The sequence below is a fragment of the Giraffa tippelskirchi genome, chromosome 14, assembly GCF_054371585.1.
Source record: "Giraffa tippelskirchi isolate mGirTip1 chromosome 14, T2T-mGirTip1v1.2.pri, whole genome shotgun sequence".
NCBI classification, from domain to species: domain Eukaryota; kingdom Metazoa; phylum Chordata; class Mammalia; order Artiodactyla; family Giraffidae; genus Giraffa; species Giraffa tippelskirchi.
In genome coordinates, this window is record NC_137288.1 from 35,311,534 (window position 1) to 35,326,463 (window position 14,930).

The 14,930-nt window shown below is 39.7% G+C and overlaps 1 protein-coding gene across 47 annotated transcripts in view; it reads right to left on the bottom strand.

Moving 5' to 3' along the window:
• The window catches only part of DTNA (dystrobrevin alpha), a 433,073-nt gene that overhangs the window by 48,411 nt on the left and 369,732 nt on the right, over nt 1–14,930 (bottom strand). For 10 of the 47 annotated variants that reach the window (XR_014074805.1, XR_014074803.1, XR_014074804.1 and 7 more), the window contains exons 12-13: nt 11,107–11,184; nt 10,459–10,551 (exon numbers count right to left, since the gene is read on the bottom strand). The exons of 27 other annotated variants lie outside the window; for them this stretch is intronic. Coding sequence is in view for 15 of the 20 variants with exons in the window: in XM_081562469.1 (XP_081418595.1) it covers nt 10,459–10,551; nt 11,107–11,184 (171 nt within the window). In the remaining 5 variants the exon portion in view is untranslated. The remainder of the gene's footprint in view (nt 1–10,458; nt 10,552–11,106; nt 11,185–14,930) is intronic. 10 more of the 47 variants (XR_014074807.1, XR_014074806.1, XM_081562477.1 and 7 more) reach the window with 1 other exon arrangement.

Genomic DNA, 14,930 nt, shown 5'->3' on the forward strand with positions numbered 1-14,930 from the left:
ATAGCTATTAGGAAGATTACTGCCTGAGAAGGTATTACTAGTTATTACTTAAGGGGAGGATGACTTTTTCCTTATCTTTCAAAGTTGGTTAAGAGTAAAATGCCATAGGAATCTTCTTCCCTGGTGGTTCAGATGGTACAGAACCCACCTGCAATGCAGGAGACCTGGATCTGATCCCTGGGTCAGGAAGATCCTCCAGAGAAGGGGATGGCTACCCACTCCAGTATTCTTGCCTGGAGAATTCCATGGACAGAAAAGCCTGGTGAGCTACAGTCCATGGGGTTGAAAAGAGTTGGACACGATTGAGAGACTAACATACACACATACACACACACACACGGGGAAGATGACTTTTCCTTATCTTTCACAGTTGATTGAGAGCAAAATGCCATAGGAATCTTCATGGATGATAATAATAATGATAATAATAACTTACAGTAAGAAAGCCTTCTGTTTAGGGGTGCCTTCAAACTCCTTTATCAAGACCCTGACTTTGATAACCCACTATATTATAATCGTCCACCAAGGCTATGCCTTCTACCTCTACACACTCTCAAATTCTTCCATTTCCTTCAATTCCAGCTGCACCTGATGTGGCCCAGGCCACTGTTATATTATTCTGAATGAGTGTAAAGTCCTCTTAACACTCACTCTGATTTGAGTTATTCTTTCTTCCAATTCATTTTCTGTCTAGAGTCATCGATCTTTCAAAAATGAGGTTGTTTGAAGCATTCCTATACAGAACATTCTTCAGTAGATTCTCATTGTTCAACTCCTAAACAAGACTTCTAAGGTCCTGCATAGTCTAGCTTCATCTTTTACCCCATGGATTTACCACACTTAAGCTCAAATGCACCACATTCTCTCTGCTCTAAACAATCTGCCTCTTCCACCCACTTCCACTTGGCTAATTTCTCTTCATTATGGTATTGACTTTGACTGCCTTTTCCTGCCCTCTTGTCCAACCTCCAAATTCAGATCCATTGCTCCTTATATATTCCATAGCACTCTGCACTGCACCACTTTTATTATTACTTCTATCTCTTTGCATTTTATAATAATTGCCTTTTTCATTTGCCTTCATCCTTAACTAAATTGTAACTTCTCTGAAACCAGAATGGTTCAATCTTTTCACCCTTGGAACTTGAGTGTTTAGCACAGTGCTTGAAACAGGAACTACCCAAGAATCAGTTGGACAAAAGAACAAATAGAGGTTAGCTCATTTAGGCTTGCAATGTCATGGTCTTTGGCCCCCCTCTTTTGAATCCTGTTTGGCTCTCTCTATATACTCAACACTTTGAGAAAATCAGAAGAATACAGATGAAATATTGTGCTTTAACACTAGCCATGCCATCTAAAATCCAACTAATTATGTTTGGCAGAGTTAAAAATGAAGATACATTTTATGGCTGCATACAGATTCCTTATCTGCTTTGTATAGGTGTTCAAGTTCATAGAAATGTCATTGTACTCATTCATATTTATCAACAGTAGATCTTTCCCATCCTATCCCTTCAATAATGGCAAATTCTCTTTTGGCTCATATTTTGTTGTTGTTTTAAAGATTAGATTGCAGATGGTGTCAAAGAGGTAAGCTCCCATTCAAAAGAAATGCTTACACTTAGGAAGGGTGAATAGCTGGCAGCAGTGTTATACAAGAGTGGGTACGAGGTTGGACCGGATCATTTCTGGATGTAAACCTTAGCCCTCTCAATTACTAGCTGTGTGACCCTGCAAAAATCACCTAACCTCTCTGTGCCTCAATTTTCTCATCTATAAAACAGGGATACAGTGGTAACTTACTACATGGCTTATTGGGAGGATGACCATGTAAAGCATTTACAGCCGTGACATGGTACATGGTAAGGCTGATTGAAGTATCCTTTTTTACTCTTACCTATAACAGGTAATATTATTTGGTATACCTTTTTTTGCACCATCACTTTCTTACCTATAAATCAGGCTTTTTTGCTCAAGAAAATGTGTTTGGTTACTGGTCAGTATTCTAGGTTACATCAAAAAGAAGAAAAACAGTTTAGCTGAATCAATAAAGGATTTTATAGAAGCAATAGGTAGTCTTTATATCTCTAATTTCCTAAATAAAGGAAAGAATTAGCTTAACAGTGATAGTCTTCTCTTATTTCTGTATGCAAACTGCAAAGTGCCATGAATTTTTAATCAAAATGTCCCATTTATACAACTTATCAAGCAACATATGTGACCATGTCCTATTCTGCATTCTTTATTTTAGCACATTTGGAGAAAGCACACTCTAAAGTTCACCAGTTCAACAATATTGATGATGATCCATGAGCTAACAGTGCTTATTTTTATCATATTACAATGGACTGGTTTTACAAAATGGGATTTAAAAATCTAACTTATGTGCCTTCAACCCTATTCAAAATTAAGTGAGTAACTAACACTGAATTATTCCTGTGTTCGCAGTACCATACTAGCTCATCTACATCAATAACCTCATCAGATTGGTAGTGTCACTCTCACTTTCCATGGAAATGTAAAATATATTAGAATTTATAACAGGGAAATGAACTCATCTTAAAAATCAATTTATCATCTGATTGATTATGCTGAGAAAACCCCTGTGAGTACAATGCAGTTCATGCAGATATGCGCATTGGTGTGTGTGACATTCTTCAGGTTTACATTTTTAGGACGCTAGGAAGTATCTTTCTCGGAAGTCTAGTACTATAACCGAAGGTCCAAAACATTTTAAAGAAGAAAAGGAGTAGTGTTAACAAGAAAATGAAAACTCAAAAGAAGATACTTCCAGTATGTGTGGATAACTTTTTCTTTCAATAGGTTGCAATAAACTTACCCTTTTCAAAATCACAACATTTACTGAAAAAAATCAATCAAATCTTAGCCTACACATTAAAAAAAATTAAAGGCATACAGTTCAGTGGATTCAGTGTAGAAGTGTTTTAGACTGAATTGTTTCTCTTCAAATTAGTGTTGAAGCCCTAATCCACAGAATATTGGAGTTGGTATCCCCCCTTCTCCAGGGGATCTTCCTGACCCAGGGATTGAACCTGGGTCTGTCACACTGCAGAGAGATTCGTTACCATCTGAGCCACTGGGGAAGCCTGTAATCCACAGTGCCTTAGAATGTGACTGTATTTGGAGATGGGGCTTTTGAAGAGGTAATTAATGTTAAATGAGGTCCGTGTGACTCTGTGAACTGCATGCAGCACACTAGGCTCCTCTGTCCATGGGATTCTCCAGGCAAGGATACTGGAGTGGGCTGCCATGCCCTCCTCCAGGGGTTCTTCCCAGTCCCAGGGATTGAATACACGTCTCTTATGTCTCCTGCATTGGCAGGTGGGTTCTTTACCACTAGTGCCGCCTGGGAATTAAAGTTAAATGAGGTTGTAAAGGTGGGACTGTAATCCAATATGACTGGAGTCCTTATGAGAAGAGGAAGAGACACCAGGGATGTACGTGCTCAGAGAAGAGGCCCTGTGGGGACACGACAAGATGACAGCCATCTGCAGGCCATGGAGAGAGGCCTCAGGAGAAACAGCACTGCCGGCTCCATCGTCTTGGACTTCCATCCTCCAAACCGTGAGAAAATAAACTGTTATTCAAATCACACAGTCTGTGGTATTTTGTTATAGTAGCGATAGTGAACTAGCATAAAGTCGAAAAGATCAGTTCAGTTCAGTTCAGTTCAGTCGCTCAGTCGTGTCCGACTCTCTGCGACCCCATGAATTGCAGCACGCCAGGCCTCTCTGTCCATCACCAACTCCCGGAGTCTACCCAAACCCATGTTCATCGAGTCGGTGATGCCATCCAACCGTCTCATCCTCTGTCGTCCCCTTCTCCTCCCGCCCCCAATCCTACCCAGCATTAGGGTCTTTTCCAATGAGTCAACACTTCGCATGAGGTGCCCAAAGTATTGGAGCTTCAGCTTCAACATCAGACCTTCCAATGAACACTCAGGATTGATCTCTTTTAGGATGGATTGATTAGATCTCCTTGCAGTCCAAGGGACTCTCAAGAGTCTTCTCCAACACCACAGTTCAAAAGCATCAATTCTGTGGCGCTCAGCTTTCTTCACCGTCCAACTCTCACATCCATACATGACCACTGGAAAAACCATAGCCTTGACTAGACGGACTTTTGTTGGCAAAGTAATGTCTCTGCTTTTAAACATGCTATCTAGGTTGGCCATAACCTTCCTTCCAAGGAGTAAGCATCTTTTAATTTCATGGCTGCAGTCACCATCAGCAGTGATTCTGGAGCCCAAAAAAGTAAAGTCTGACACTGTTTCCACTGTTTCCCCATCTATTTCCCATGGAGTGATGGGAAAGATCAGAGAACATTAAAAATTTTTCCCCCACTATCACTTTGAGGTTTTTGTTTGATCCTTCTTAGCTGCTTTTGCCACATTAGTGAATTGCAACACCATGGACTGCAACATGCCAGGCTTCCCTGTCCATCACTAACTCCCAGAGATTACTCAAACTCATGTCCATCAGGTCAGTGATGCCATTCAACCATCTCATCCACTGTCGTCCCCTTCTCCTCTCGCCTTCGATCTTTCCCAGCATCAGGGTCTTTTCCAATGAGTCAGTTCTTCACATCAGGTGGCCAAAGTATTGGAGTTTCAGCATCAGTCCTTCCAATGAATATTCAAGACTGATTTCCTTTAGGATTGACTGGTTGGATCCCCTTGCAGTCCAAGGGACTCTCAAGAGTCTTCTCCAACACCACAGTTCAAAAGCATGAATTCTTCGGCGCTCAGCTTTTTTTATAGTCCAACTCTCACATCCAGATATGCCTACTGGAAAACCATAGCTTTAACTAGATGGACCTTTGTCAAGAAAGTAATGTCTATGCTATCTAGGTTGGTCATTGTTTTTCTTCCAAGGAGCAAGCATCTTTTAATTTCATGGCTGCAGTCACCATCTGCAGTGATTTTGGAGCCCAAGAAAATAAAGTCTCTCACTGTCTCCCCATTTATTTGCCATGAAGTGATGGGACCAGATGCTATGATCTTAGTTTTCTGAATGTTGAGTTTTAAGCCAGCTTTTTCACCCTCCTCTTTCACTTTCATCAAGAGGCTCTTTAGTTCCTCTTTGCTTTCTGCCATAAGGGTGGTGTCATCTGCATACCTGAGGTTATTGATATTTTCCCCAGTGATCTTGATTCCAGCTTGTGCTTCATCCAGCCTGGCATTTCACGTGATGTACTATGCATAAAAGTTACATAAGCAGGGTGACAGTATACAGCCTTGATGTACTCCTTTCCCTATTTGGAACCAGTCTGTTGTTCTATGTACAGTTCTAACTGTTGCGTCTTGATCTGCATACAGATTTCTCAGGAGGCAGGTCAGGTGGTCTGGTGTTCTCATCTCTTTAAGAATTTTCCACAGTTTGCTGTGATCCACAACAACCTACTTTATACTCTTACACTAATTTCAGGGCTAGTTTATAATAGGTGATTTTTTTTTAATAGCAGAAAGTATTTTTATAGTAAAAATGTTTTTTTCTGAGGACTCTTCACAAATTTTGTTTAGAGTGAGAGGGAATTTTATGTCTATAGTACTATCAATAGTCTCCAACCCCAGTGGGCCTTTATTGGGCATCCACGGTATGCCAGGCACTGTGGTGATGCCACAGAGATAGTGGTGAATAAGTCTGAGAAGGTCTGCCCTGTAAGCGGAAGGTAGATAGTGAACAAACCAACCAAGCAATGAATGATTACAGTTATGACAGGAATGAAATACATAGTACCCCGTGATCAAACTAATGTGGGAGACCTACCTGAGGAGGTAGGTACCTTTAATCAGTATTTGGAAGTCAGAGAAGGAGAAAGTTCATGTGTGTGGAAGGAAAGGGCAGGAGGAAAATGGGGAAGAATGTTCTAGGCATAGGGAAGAACTAGTATCATGGTCATTGAGGCAGTTTTAGGAGTATTTTCAAGGAACTGATCTAAAACTGATGTGACTAAGTATTATGGTTGAGCGGGAAAACCCTGAGGGAGCTGAGGCTGGGAGAGATAGGCGCAGGTTAGATCACACACAGACTTACAGCCCTGGGGAGTGGTCTGGGCTGTGAACTTAAGTGTCATAGGAATCTATTAAAGGAGGCAAGGGGATTTCCTGGTGGTCCAGTGGTTAGGACTCTCTATTTTCACTGCAGGGAGCATGGGTTCAATCCCTGCTTGGGGAACTAAGATTTCACAAGTTGTGTGGTACTGCCAAAAAAAAAAAAAGGAAGCAAGTGAGTCAGTAACTGCTTAGACCTCATATGTGAAACCTGGAAATAGGCGTCTGAATGTCCAATTTCTTGTACTTGAGAAAAACAATAAGCAGAACAAATTTTAACCTAATTATATGAGATCAGGGGCCTGACAAAGTGACAGCAATGGATCATGACGTCAAAGTATAGATGGTAGCCTACTCTGTGCTGCTTCCTTCCCTCATGTGCATGCTAAGTTGCTTCAGTCACGTCCAACTCTTTGTGACTCCATGGGCTGTAGCCCACCGGGCTCCTCTGTCCATGGGATTCTCTAGGCAAGAATACTGGAGTGGGTTGCTGTGCCCTCCTCCAGGGGATTGTCCTGGCCCAGGGATCGAACCCATGTCTCCTGCGACTCTTGCATTACAGGTGGATTCTCTATCTCTAAGCCACTGGGGAAGCCTGTGTTTTCAGAGTTGAAAGAAACACACCAGAAATGTCTGACTGGTAAGTATCAAGGCTTATAATTATGGTTAGCGTTGGAATTTCTGGGCCGGTTTCCGATATCCCTTGGTGTGCCTGCCACCATGGTCCTATAAACCACCAGCAAGCCTGGGGGAGATTTAGGGAAGGCCAGAAAAAGCCCTCACTGTGTGACTCTGAGACCCCTCCTCCACCACTGAAGAAGGTGCTTGAAAACCACTAAGGCTTTTAAAACTTCACTTAGGAATTAGGAAGACAGCAGGAATTCTCCCTTGAGCTGCAGTTTATTTGTTTGGCTTATCTGACATCAGAACCAGCAAGGACACAAAAGTATATCTTGTATTTAGCAGCAGACTTTTTACAAATGAGTCAGTTTCCCATTATGTTAAGTAGATACAGGGGAAAATAGATACAGGGGAAAATGTCCCCACCCAGAGTGAATTAGGAGCATATATGGATAATCACAAAAACAGACCTTTTAATCAAGAACAACTATTAGATTCCTGTTTGTAGACCATCTCATGAAGGATGCACAGACAGGAAGACCGAGGAATGAGGTGGAAAACAGATGGGACTCAGTATCAGAAGACCTTGCTGGCAGGTGACCTTGGATAAGTCACTTAATGTCTTGGAACCGGCATTTACTTATCAGTGAGATGGAAATAATAATATCCAAACTTATGGGCTTTGACAAGCAGATTAAATAATATGTGGGAAAGGGCTTTGTAATTTTTTAAGCACTTCATAAATATAAAATTTATTATTAATATTCTGGCTGCTGTCATGAGGTCCAAGAGACTGAAAAGTTTTATCCTTTTAAAGCTTATAATTAAAATGAGAAATCACAATGTGCAGAACTAAATACATAAATGGTAATTTATTAACAATTCCTTTTACTAGTATGTGCTCAAAATATCTCTTAAAATGAAATAAAAATAATATAGTAGAATATGCAATTTTAGTAAATAGAGATGTGGTGGATACAGTGTGGAGTGTCTAAAAGAGCTTTCTGGAGAACATGCATGTATATAGGCTTTATAAAAGGCAATGTAGCATAGTGGTTATGAGCTTGGGATCAAGTAGATGAAGGTAGAAATCCCTGCCCCACTGTGTAGTGGATTCGTGTCTGTGAGAGAAGCATGTAGACTCTCCGAATTGGTACCTTTACCAATTGATAAAATGGGGATGAAAGTATTTACTCTATCTAAGGACCAAGGGAAATTATGTAAATAAAGTTTTAAACACAATGCTTATTGTGAGGCAAATAGTTTAAAACCAGGTAGCTCTTGGGCTTGACATATATACACTGCTGATACTATCTACTTCCCTGGTGGCTCAGAAGGTAAAGAATCTACCTGTAATGCGGGAGGCCTGGGTTTGATCCATGGGTGGGGAAGATCCCATGGAGAAGGGCATGGCAACCCGCTCCAATATTCTTGCTTGGAGAATTCCATGGACAGAGGAGCCTGGTGGGCTATAGTCCATGGGGTTGCAAAGAGTCAGACGTGACTGAGCAACTAACACTTTTAATTTCATAAAATAGATAATTACTGAGAACTTACTATATAGCACAGGGAATTCTCCTCAATGGTCTGTCTGACCTAAATGGGAAGGAAATCCAAAAAAGAGGGGATGCATGTATAGCTGATTCACTTTGCTGTAGAGTAGAAACTAATACAACATTGTAAAGCAATTATACTCCAATAAAGATAATAAAAAACAAAAACAAAATAAAAACACAATCATTTGCTTCATATACTTAAAAAAAGTAGCTCTTGTGGTTACCATCATTCTAGATCTCACTATAGTTGAATGATAGCTATGATGATAATACAGGAGGGGAGAGATCACTTCATCACTTACAGAATCCTGGCAGGTGTGGGGAATCATTAGCAACTAATTGCAATGAAGGAAAGGGAGGGGAAAAATGAGAAAAGAGAAGCTGGGATTTTTTAAGGATGGAAAACAGTGATGAGAATTATGGAGAGCAGGAGCTATTAAAATGGAGTGGGCTTCATTGATCAGTCTTAAATTCTGCTTTGTGTTCAAAATATAAATCACATCTAGCTTTCATCAAGTCGATGTAAGGTGTCTCTGCTGAGACAGTTTTACGGTCTTAAGTGGCCATCAAGTCAATATGATTAACCACTTGAGGGGGGAAAAGGGCTGGGAGTGTCAAACTCTGTGCTTTCCTCTTTGGAGATTTCTCTGTTACAACTTTAATTAAGAAAAGGTCAAAGAAGAGCTGTAGAAATAATTGGAATATGTTTAGAATTACAGGGGAGAACATGGCGTGAGATCTCCGCATTGCCTTCAGACGTGATTGGATCTTTACTATATCCTGCTTCGAAGATTCCCAACACAGATTTTTTTGGGGGGAGGTAATTTAAGCATTTAGTTCTGTTGTTTCAGCTACAATATAACACTGGGGGTGGTCCAAATTCATTGGGAGTAAGATGAAAACCATTACTCTTTCCACCTGTAGTTTTTGGAGGTAGAGATGTAAGAAACAAAAGTAACGGATCTACAAACTGGGAAAATTTGAACAAAGAGATGGGTTTAGCTGAAGAGTGCATCTTTATCTCCCCAAACAGAAGGATATATTAAAAATTAAACCAATATGCTGATTATATATATATATATATACATATGAATATTAAATACAAATTAAGATAAATATATAACTATTAAAACAAATAAATATTCAATGTATCACTTAAACTCATGTGGTAATCTTTCAAAAAAATATTTCTAAGGCATCAGAAGCAGTCAAGAGAGGAAAGTTCTAGAAACAAAGAAGTGGTTAACAATACCCAGTGGAGAGTGATGCCAAATGTTTCAAGGATGCTTTCTGTGACACAGTAGAAGAAAGGGAATCAATTTTAAAGGAAATTTAACCCCTAAATAGTTGTGACTGCAAAAAAATCCATAGGCTCTCAGTGCAGAGAAATTATATTAGGGTTATTAACTAAAATCAAATACTTCTAAGGAACTGATTTGCAAAACATGTTTGTAAAACAGTTGTCTAAACTAGGATGAAACATAGGATAATTATACAGTTTGTCCATTGATTTCCATTCAAATTGAAAATGTACATTTATTATTAACTAACTTGCACCAATGGCAGGAATCGCCTATGTCACAACTAAAATAGAAAAGGAAAACTCTAGTAATGCTGTTATTCTAATACTTTATCTGAATTCACATATTTAACACATTTGAAAGTAAACTTTGCATCTATCAGGATGAGTACCCTGAAACATTTATAAGAGAAGAGTTGAAAGACAATTTCTCCCATTGTTATCATTGTTCAGGAAATGATTTCCATGGTATGATCTCATCCTATTTTTTTCTACATCTATCTTAAGCGAATGGAGCATTGTTCTCTAAATTGGCAGAAACACACAAGTCCTCGGAATAAGACAAATTCTTGCATCACCATTGTGCAGTAATTTGATATGGCACATATAACACAGAATTGACCAGAGGGACTCAGAGTCCTGCATTTCCCTAGATGCTAATATTTAGCACATCACCCACTTACACGACTTGTCCTTTAGCTAAGATATTAGCAAAAATGTGAATTCTATGGTACATTAATGGGCAGTGTCTAAAGTAATATCACAAGATATTTTAATTGAATTGGTTAAAAAAGTACTTTAGTGACACCTCTGCCATCCAGTCACTTTGCCCCTTGCTGAGACTGCTTGTCAAGAGATCAGACTGTTCCCCTCTCTCAGGACAGTCAAGCAGCCAAACCTGCACTAACCATGATGGGTTGTTCCGGAGCATGTTGACATACAACCCGATGAGCACATGTTCATCAGCTAGCCTGTCTGCCACATTCAGGCTGTACTGTATCCTGAAACAGGGCAGGAGGAAAGAAAGGACGTTGTTAGGAGAGGAAGACAGAAATAAGTGAGGCAGGCAGGAGTGAGTTTGTGGTAGTAAGGGCATTTAGAAAACCAAGCAGGTAAAGGAAAACTAAGCGATGTGCTATGAAAAAACACAAGCAAAATCCAAGTGATGAAATTCACAGTGCCATTTCACGCACTTAAAAGAAGATTTCCACTTAGGTCAAGTAACTTTTAAGAATGCAGATTTGCATTCTTCAAACCACTGAGTCCAAGGAATTCATCTGTACGGTAAAGACACTGAAATAGGTTGTAAGCAAAGATTATCTTTTGGAAGATCAAATCTGAAGCTTAGTCATTTTAACAAGGAAATCAGGGAAAGCAAGTAACAACACAGATGTGTATACTCAAAATAACTACTTGGTGCTGTTAACGGGGTTATGATGAAGCTGCTTGGACTAAATCAAAGATGGTCTTTCAAACACAAAGCATCTTTGACACAAGAAATCTGCATTTTTAGTTCAGTTAATTCAGGGTTCCAGCACACTCTGGCTTTAACTTACCCTTTGCCCTTCAGCAAAGCTGGAGCAGCCCTAGCCAGCAGTTTGCTCTGCTCGACTTCACTGTCCTTGGGAGGAGAGCTGGTTAATAAGATGGGAAAGCCAAGAAGAGCGTAAACTCGGCAATGCATTCAAGAATAGAAACTGGCAACAGAAACTCCCAAGACTACATCCAAGCCCCATTTGGACAGCTCTTTCATTACTTTGAAATGTTCAAGATGTTTTCAGATTTCCACAGAGTTGGGCTAGGAGTAGCAACCTGGCCTGAGAACTGCAATTACAATTACACAAGTCCCACTATGATCCCAGATTTGACCTCTGCTATTTGTCTAACAAATAGATTGCATGTCCCTAGACACAATGACCATTCATTCAGCATTCCTGACAGACTATCCTGTATACAGTGCAGTAGTTCGCTAAGTCCTGCCAGCCTTCAGACCCCACACAAGAAGCTTACTTCTGCAACTAGCCTGCTCTCTATTCTCTGATTTTCTGTATTGAACAGAGAATTGAAAATTACCTAGTTAAAGATTGGTGTCATATTAAAAGTGTTTTCCTATTTCAGGCACAAATCACCTCACTTTGGCTGTGAAGCTGCAAGGAAAATTTCCAGAGAAACAGAGAAATAAACCTTCGACCCTTATAAATATATATATTCATACTCCTTGTGTCTATAACTGGTGAAGAGAGGCCCAACAATAGAGCAGATTCTTATTATTTTATATTTACTAGGAAGAACATTCATTTTAATTTGTAATTTTATGACAATTTAATGTAGTTTTATTAAAGAATAAATAGAAATATAAATAATAACTAATAACGTGTGGCCAGGCCAAGGTCACCCAAGATTTACTATAATGAATATGCATGCTTCATTGAGAAATCTATTGATTCTTAGTATTATAATTGTGCTTGTAATATTGTTCTTTTGTAGGCTAGAATTTGCCCTGCAACACTGATGTACTTAAAACTATCCCTTTCTCCCTTCATGGAGAATAAAAGAATTAACTGTGTGACTGTTTGAATACCATGTTTTTAATTATTTGGATAGAAATTACTGGGTTTTTTTACCACAAACTTCCCCAACTTTTCCAAAGTTTCTTAATGTAATGTGAAACTGTGAAAGTGAAAGTGTTAGCTGCTCAATCGTGTCCGACTCTTTGTGACCCCATGGACTGTAGCCTACCAGGCTCCTCTGTCCAAGGAATTTTCCAGGCAAGAATACTGGAGTGGGTAGCCATTCCCTTCTCCAGGGGATCTTCCCAACTCAAGGATCAAACCCAGGTCTCCTGCATTGCAGGTAGATTCTTTGTTGTCTGAGCCACCAGGGAAGCCCATAAATGTAAGAATGGCTAAATTAAGCAACTAAAAATCTCAAAAACTTTAACTAAAAGTTTTAAGGTTTTACTACAAGTACCACTTTTTCAGACTGCAGAGCACAAAATACAGCAATTTATAAATGAATATTATATTAGAATTCTGCATATTATAACTGGAATTCTTGTAATTTATAATAATATATACTACAAAGATTCCTTAAATAGTGAGGCTTAAGGTAAATATAAAATCAAATTTTATCTATAAAAAATATCTACTATAGAGTAGGTAGTCATGGGTTTGTTAAATATATGACTTCACTCAGCTTTTCAGGACTGTACCTATTACTCAAAAAGTACAACTGCACACAAACAAAACTGACTTTAAAAATGAAATTAATGCTCTAGGAGAATTAACTTTTCTGATGAAGCTGAGCTTTTTTAACAGCATATTTTTTCAGCTTCTAAGACTATGAAACATGCAGTCAGGGCCATGCAGTCAATAAGCACTTTAAGCCATTGGAGTTGTTGTTTTCCCACCATCCCACCAAGACAGCAAAGCCCTCTACGCTCATTATCCAGTAACTACAGTCCTACCACTGCCCAGTCACCTCCCTCAACGTTTTTTTTTAATAACACAAGATAGATCTATCTATTATATAATTGATTTCATATCCCTGTAAAACTACTCAAAACACTGTGTGAAACAGTCAAAATTCTTCCCTCCTATTGAAACTATTTCTCTGCCTTGTTACATATGCTACTTCGCACCTTGAGTCTCGGAAATTGTGTTATTTCCTTAAATCAAAGGCCTAATAATTACACAGTCACAACCTCTGATGATGAGCGTGCAAGAAGGAAAGAAAAAGCAACATGAGCGGATCAACCAGGAGGATATGTTTTTTACAAGTTACTCTGGTGATGCCTTATGGGAGAAAGGTGATGTGTCAACAAAGCCATGTGTGTCCCACCACTTACTCACTGGCAAGCTCGGGCACTGGAGGAGCCCTGCTGACATCACGACGGTGCAGGGTTGGCAGCAGAAAGCAAGCAGTTGCCCAGATTCTCCTTTGGTGGCTCATTCTTTCTGTCTCTCCAGTTCTTTGGGCCCTTCTCTCCTTCCTCGCCTCCACTTGCCTGTCTCCCTTGCTCTCTCCCAGCCCCTTCCCTCCTCAAAGGGACTAGCAGATGTGCATATACATCTCTTGTCTTTTTGGTCCCATTTCTTTGCCTTGGCCCTCGCCAGTGCTGGTTCAAAGGCATCACTTAAATCCTTCCATGTTCCTTTCCTTTCCCACATGAATCCTTAGGGAAAGTAGTGCTTGGTATATGTAGAGATGACATTCTCTACATTTATGAGTTTGTGGAAATAAACCATTTATCTTATTTTGCTACAGTTCTTAGCATCTAGTGCCAAGAGCATTTCTGATTTTTGGTCCTCACTGTCCACATGGTTTCTGTATTACTTAGTACTGTGAATTCTTCTCCTCATCATCTATTACTGGGAGGGCAAAACTTTGACCGTGGATAGAGGAAGCCAAGGGACTTCCCTGGTGGTCCAGTGGTTAAGACTCTGCGCTGCCAATGCAGGCGGCACGAGTTTGATCCCTGGTCGGGGAACCAAGATTCCCACATGTCGTGTGGCATGGCCAAAAGAGAAAATTAAATAAATAAATTAAAAAAAAATATTATAGGGGAAGCCAGGTGCATGATGAAAACAGGGGGGAAAAAGGCACTCAAATGAAATGGATCAATAACTGAGAAAGCAGACAAGCAGGCAGGTAGCAATTAAAACTTGGGTCTATAAAGACTTTTCACGTGAAGTATCTTTACCAGAATTGCTTCTGCAGCTTGCAAGGAGCTTGAAGAAAGGAAGCAAAGTGAAAAAAATTTTCTCCTGAATGGTTGTCAAGGTAGTGACATCAAGTAGTTTTTGATGATCTCTTTAAAACAATGTACCCTCATAACATTTTATAGAGTAATTTTGATGTTCAAACTTTCATTTTTTAGCTCTGGCAGTTTGCTTGGAGAAGATTGGTGATACTTCCAATTCATTGTGGCCTCTGGGATCTGGCAACACTGGACTCTAGAGCCTTATCAAGAAGTGATTCCATATATATGCATTAATATATGATATTTGCTTTTCTCTTTCTGACTTACTTCACTCTGTATAACAGGCTCTAGGTTCATCCACTTCATTTCAACCGACTCAATTTGTTCCTTTTTATGGCTGAGTAATATTCCATTGTATATTTGTTGTTCAGTTTCTCAGTCGTGTCCAACTCTTTGTGAGCCCAGGGACTGCAGCATGCCAGGCTTTCCTGTCCTTCACCATCTCCCAGAGTTTGCTCAAACTCATGTCCATTGAGTTGGTGATGGCATCCAACTGTCTCATCATCTATTGCTCCCTTCTCCTCCTGCCCTCAATCTTTCCCAGCATCATGGTTTTCCAATGAGTCTTCCATTATATATATGTACCATAACTTCTTTATTCATTCATCTGCTGATGGA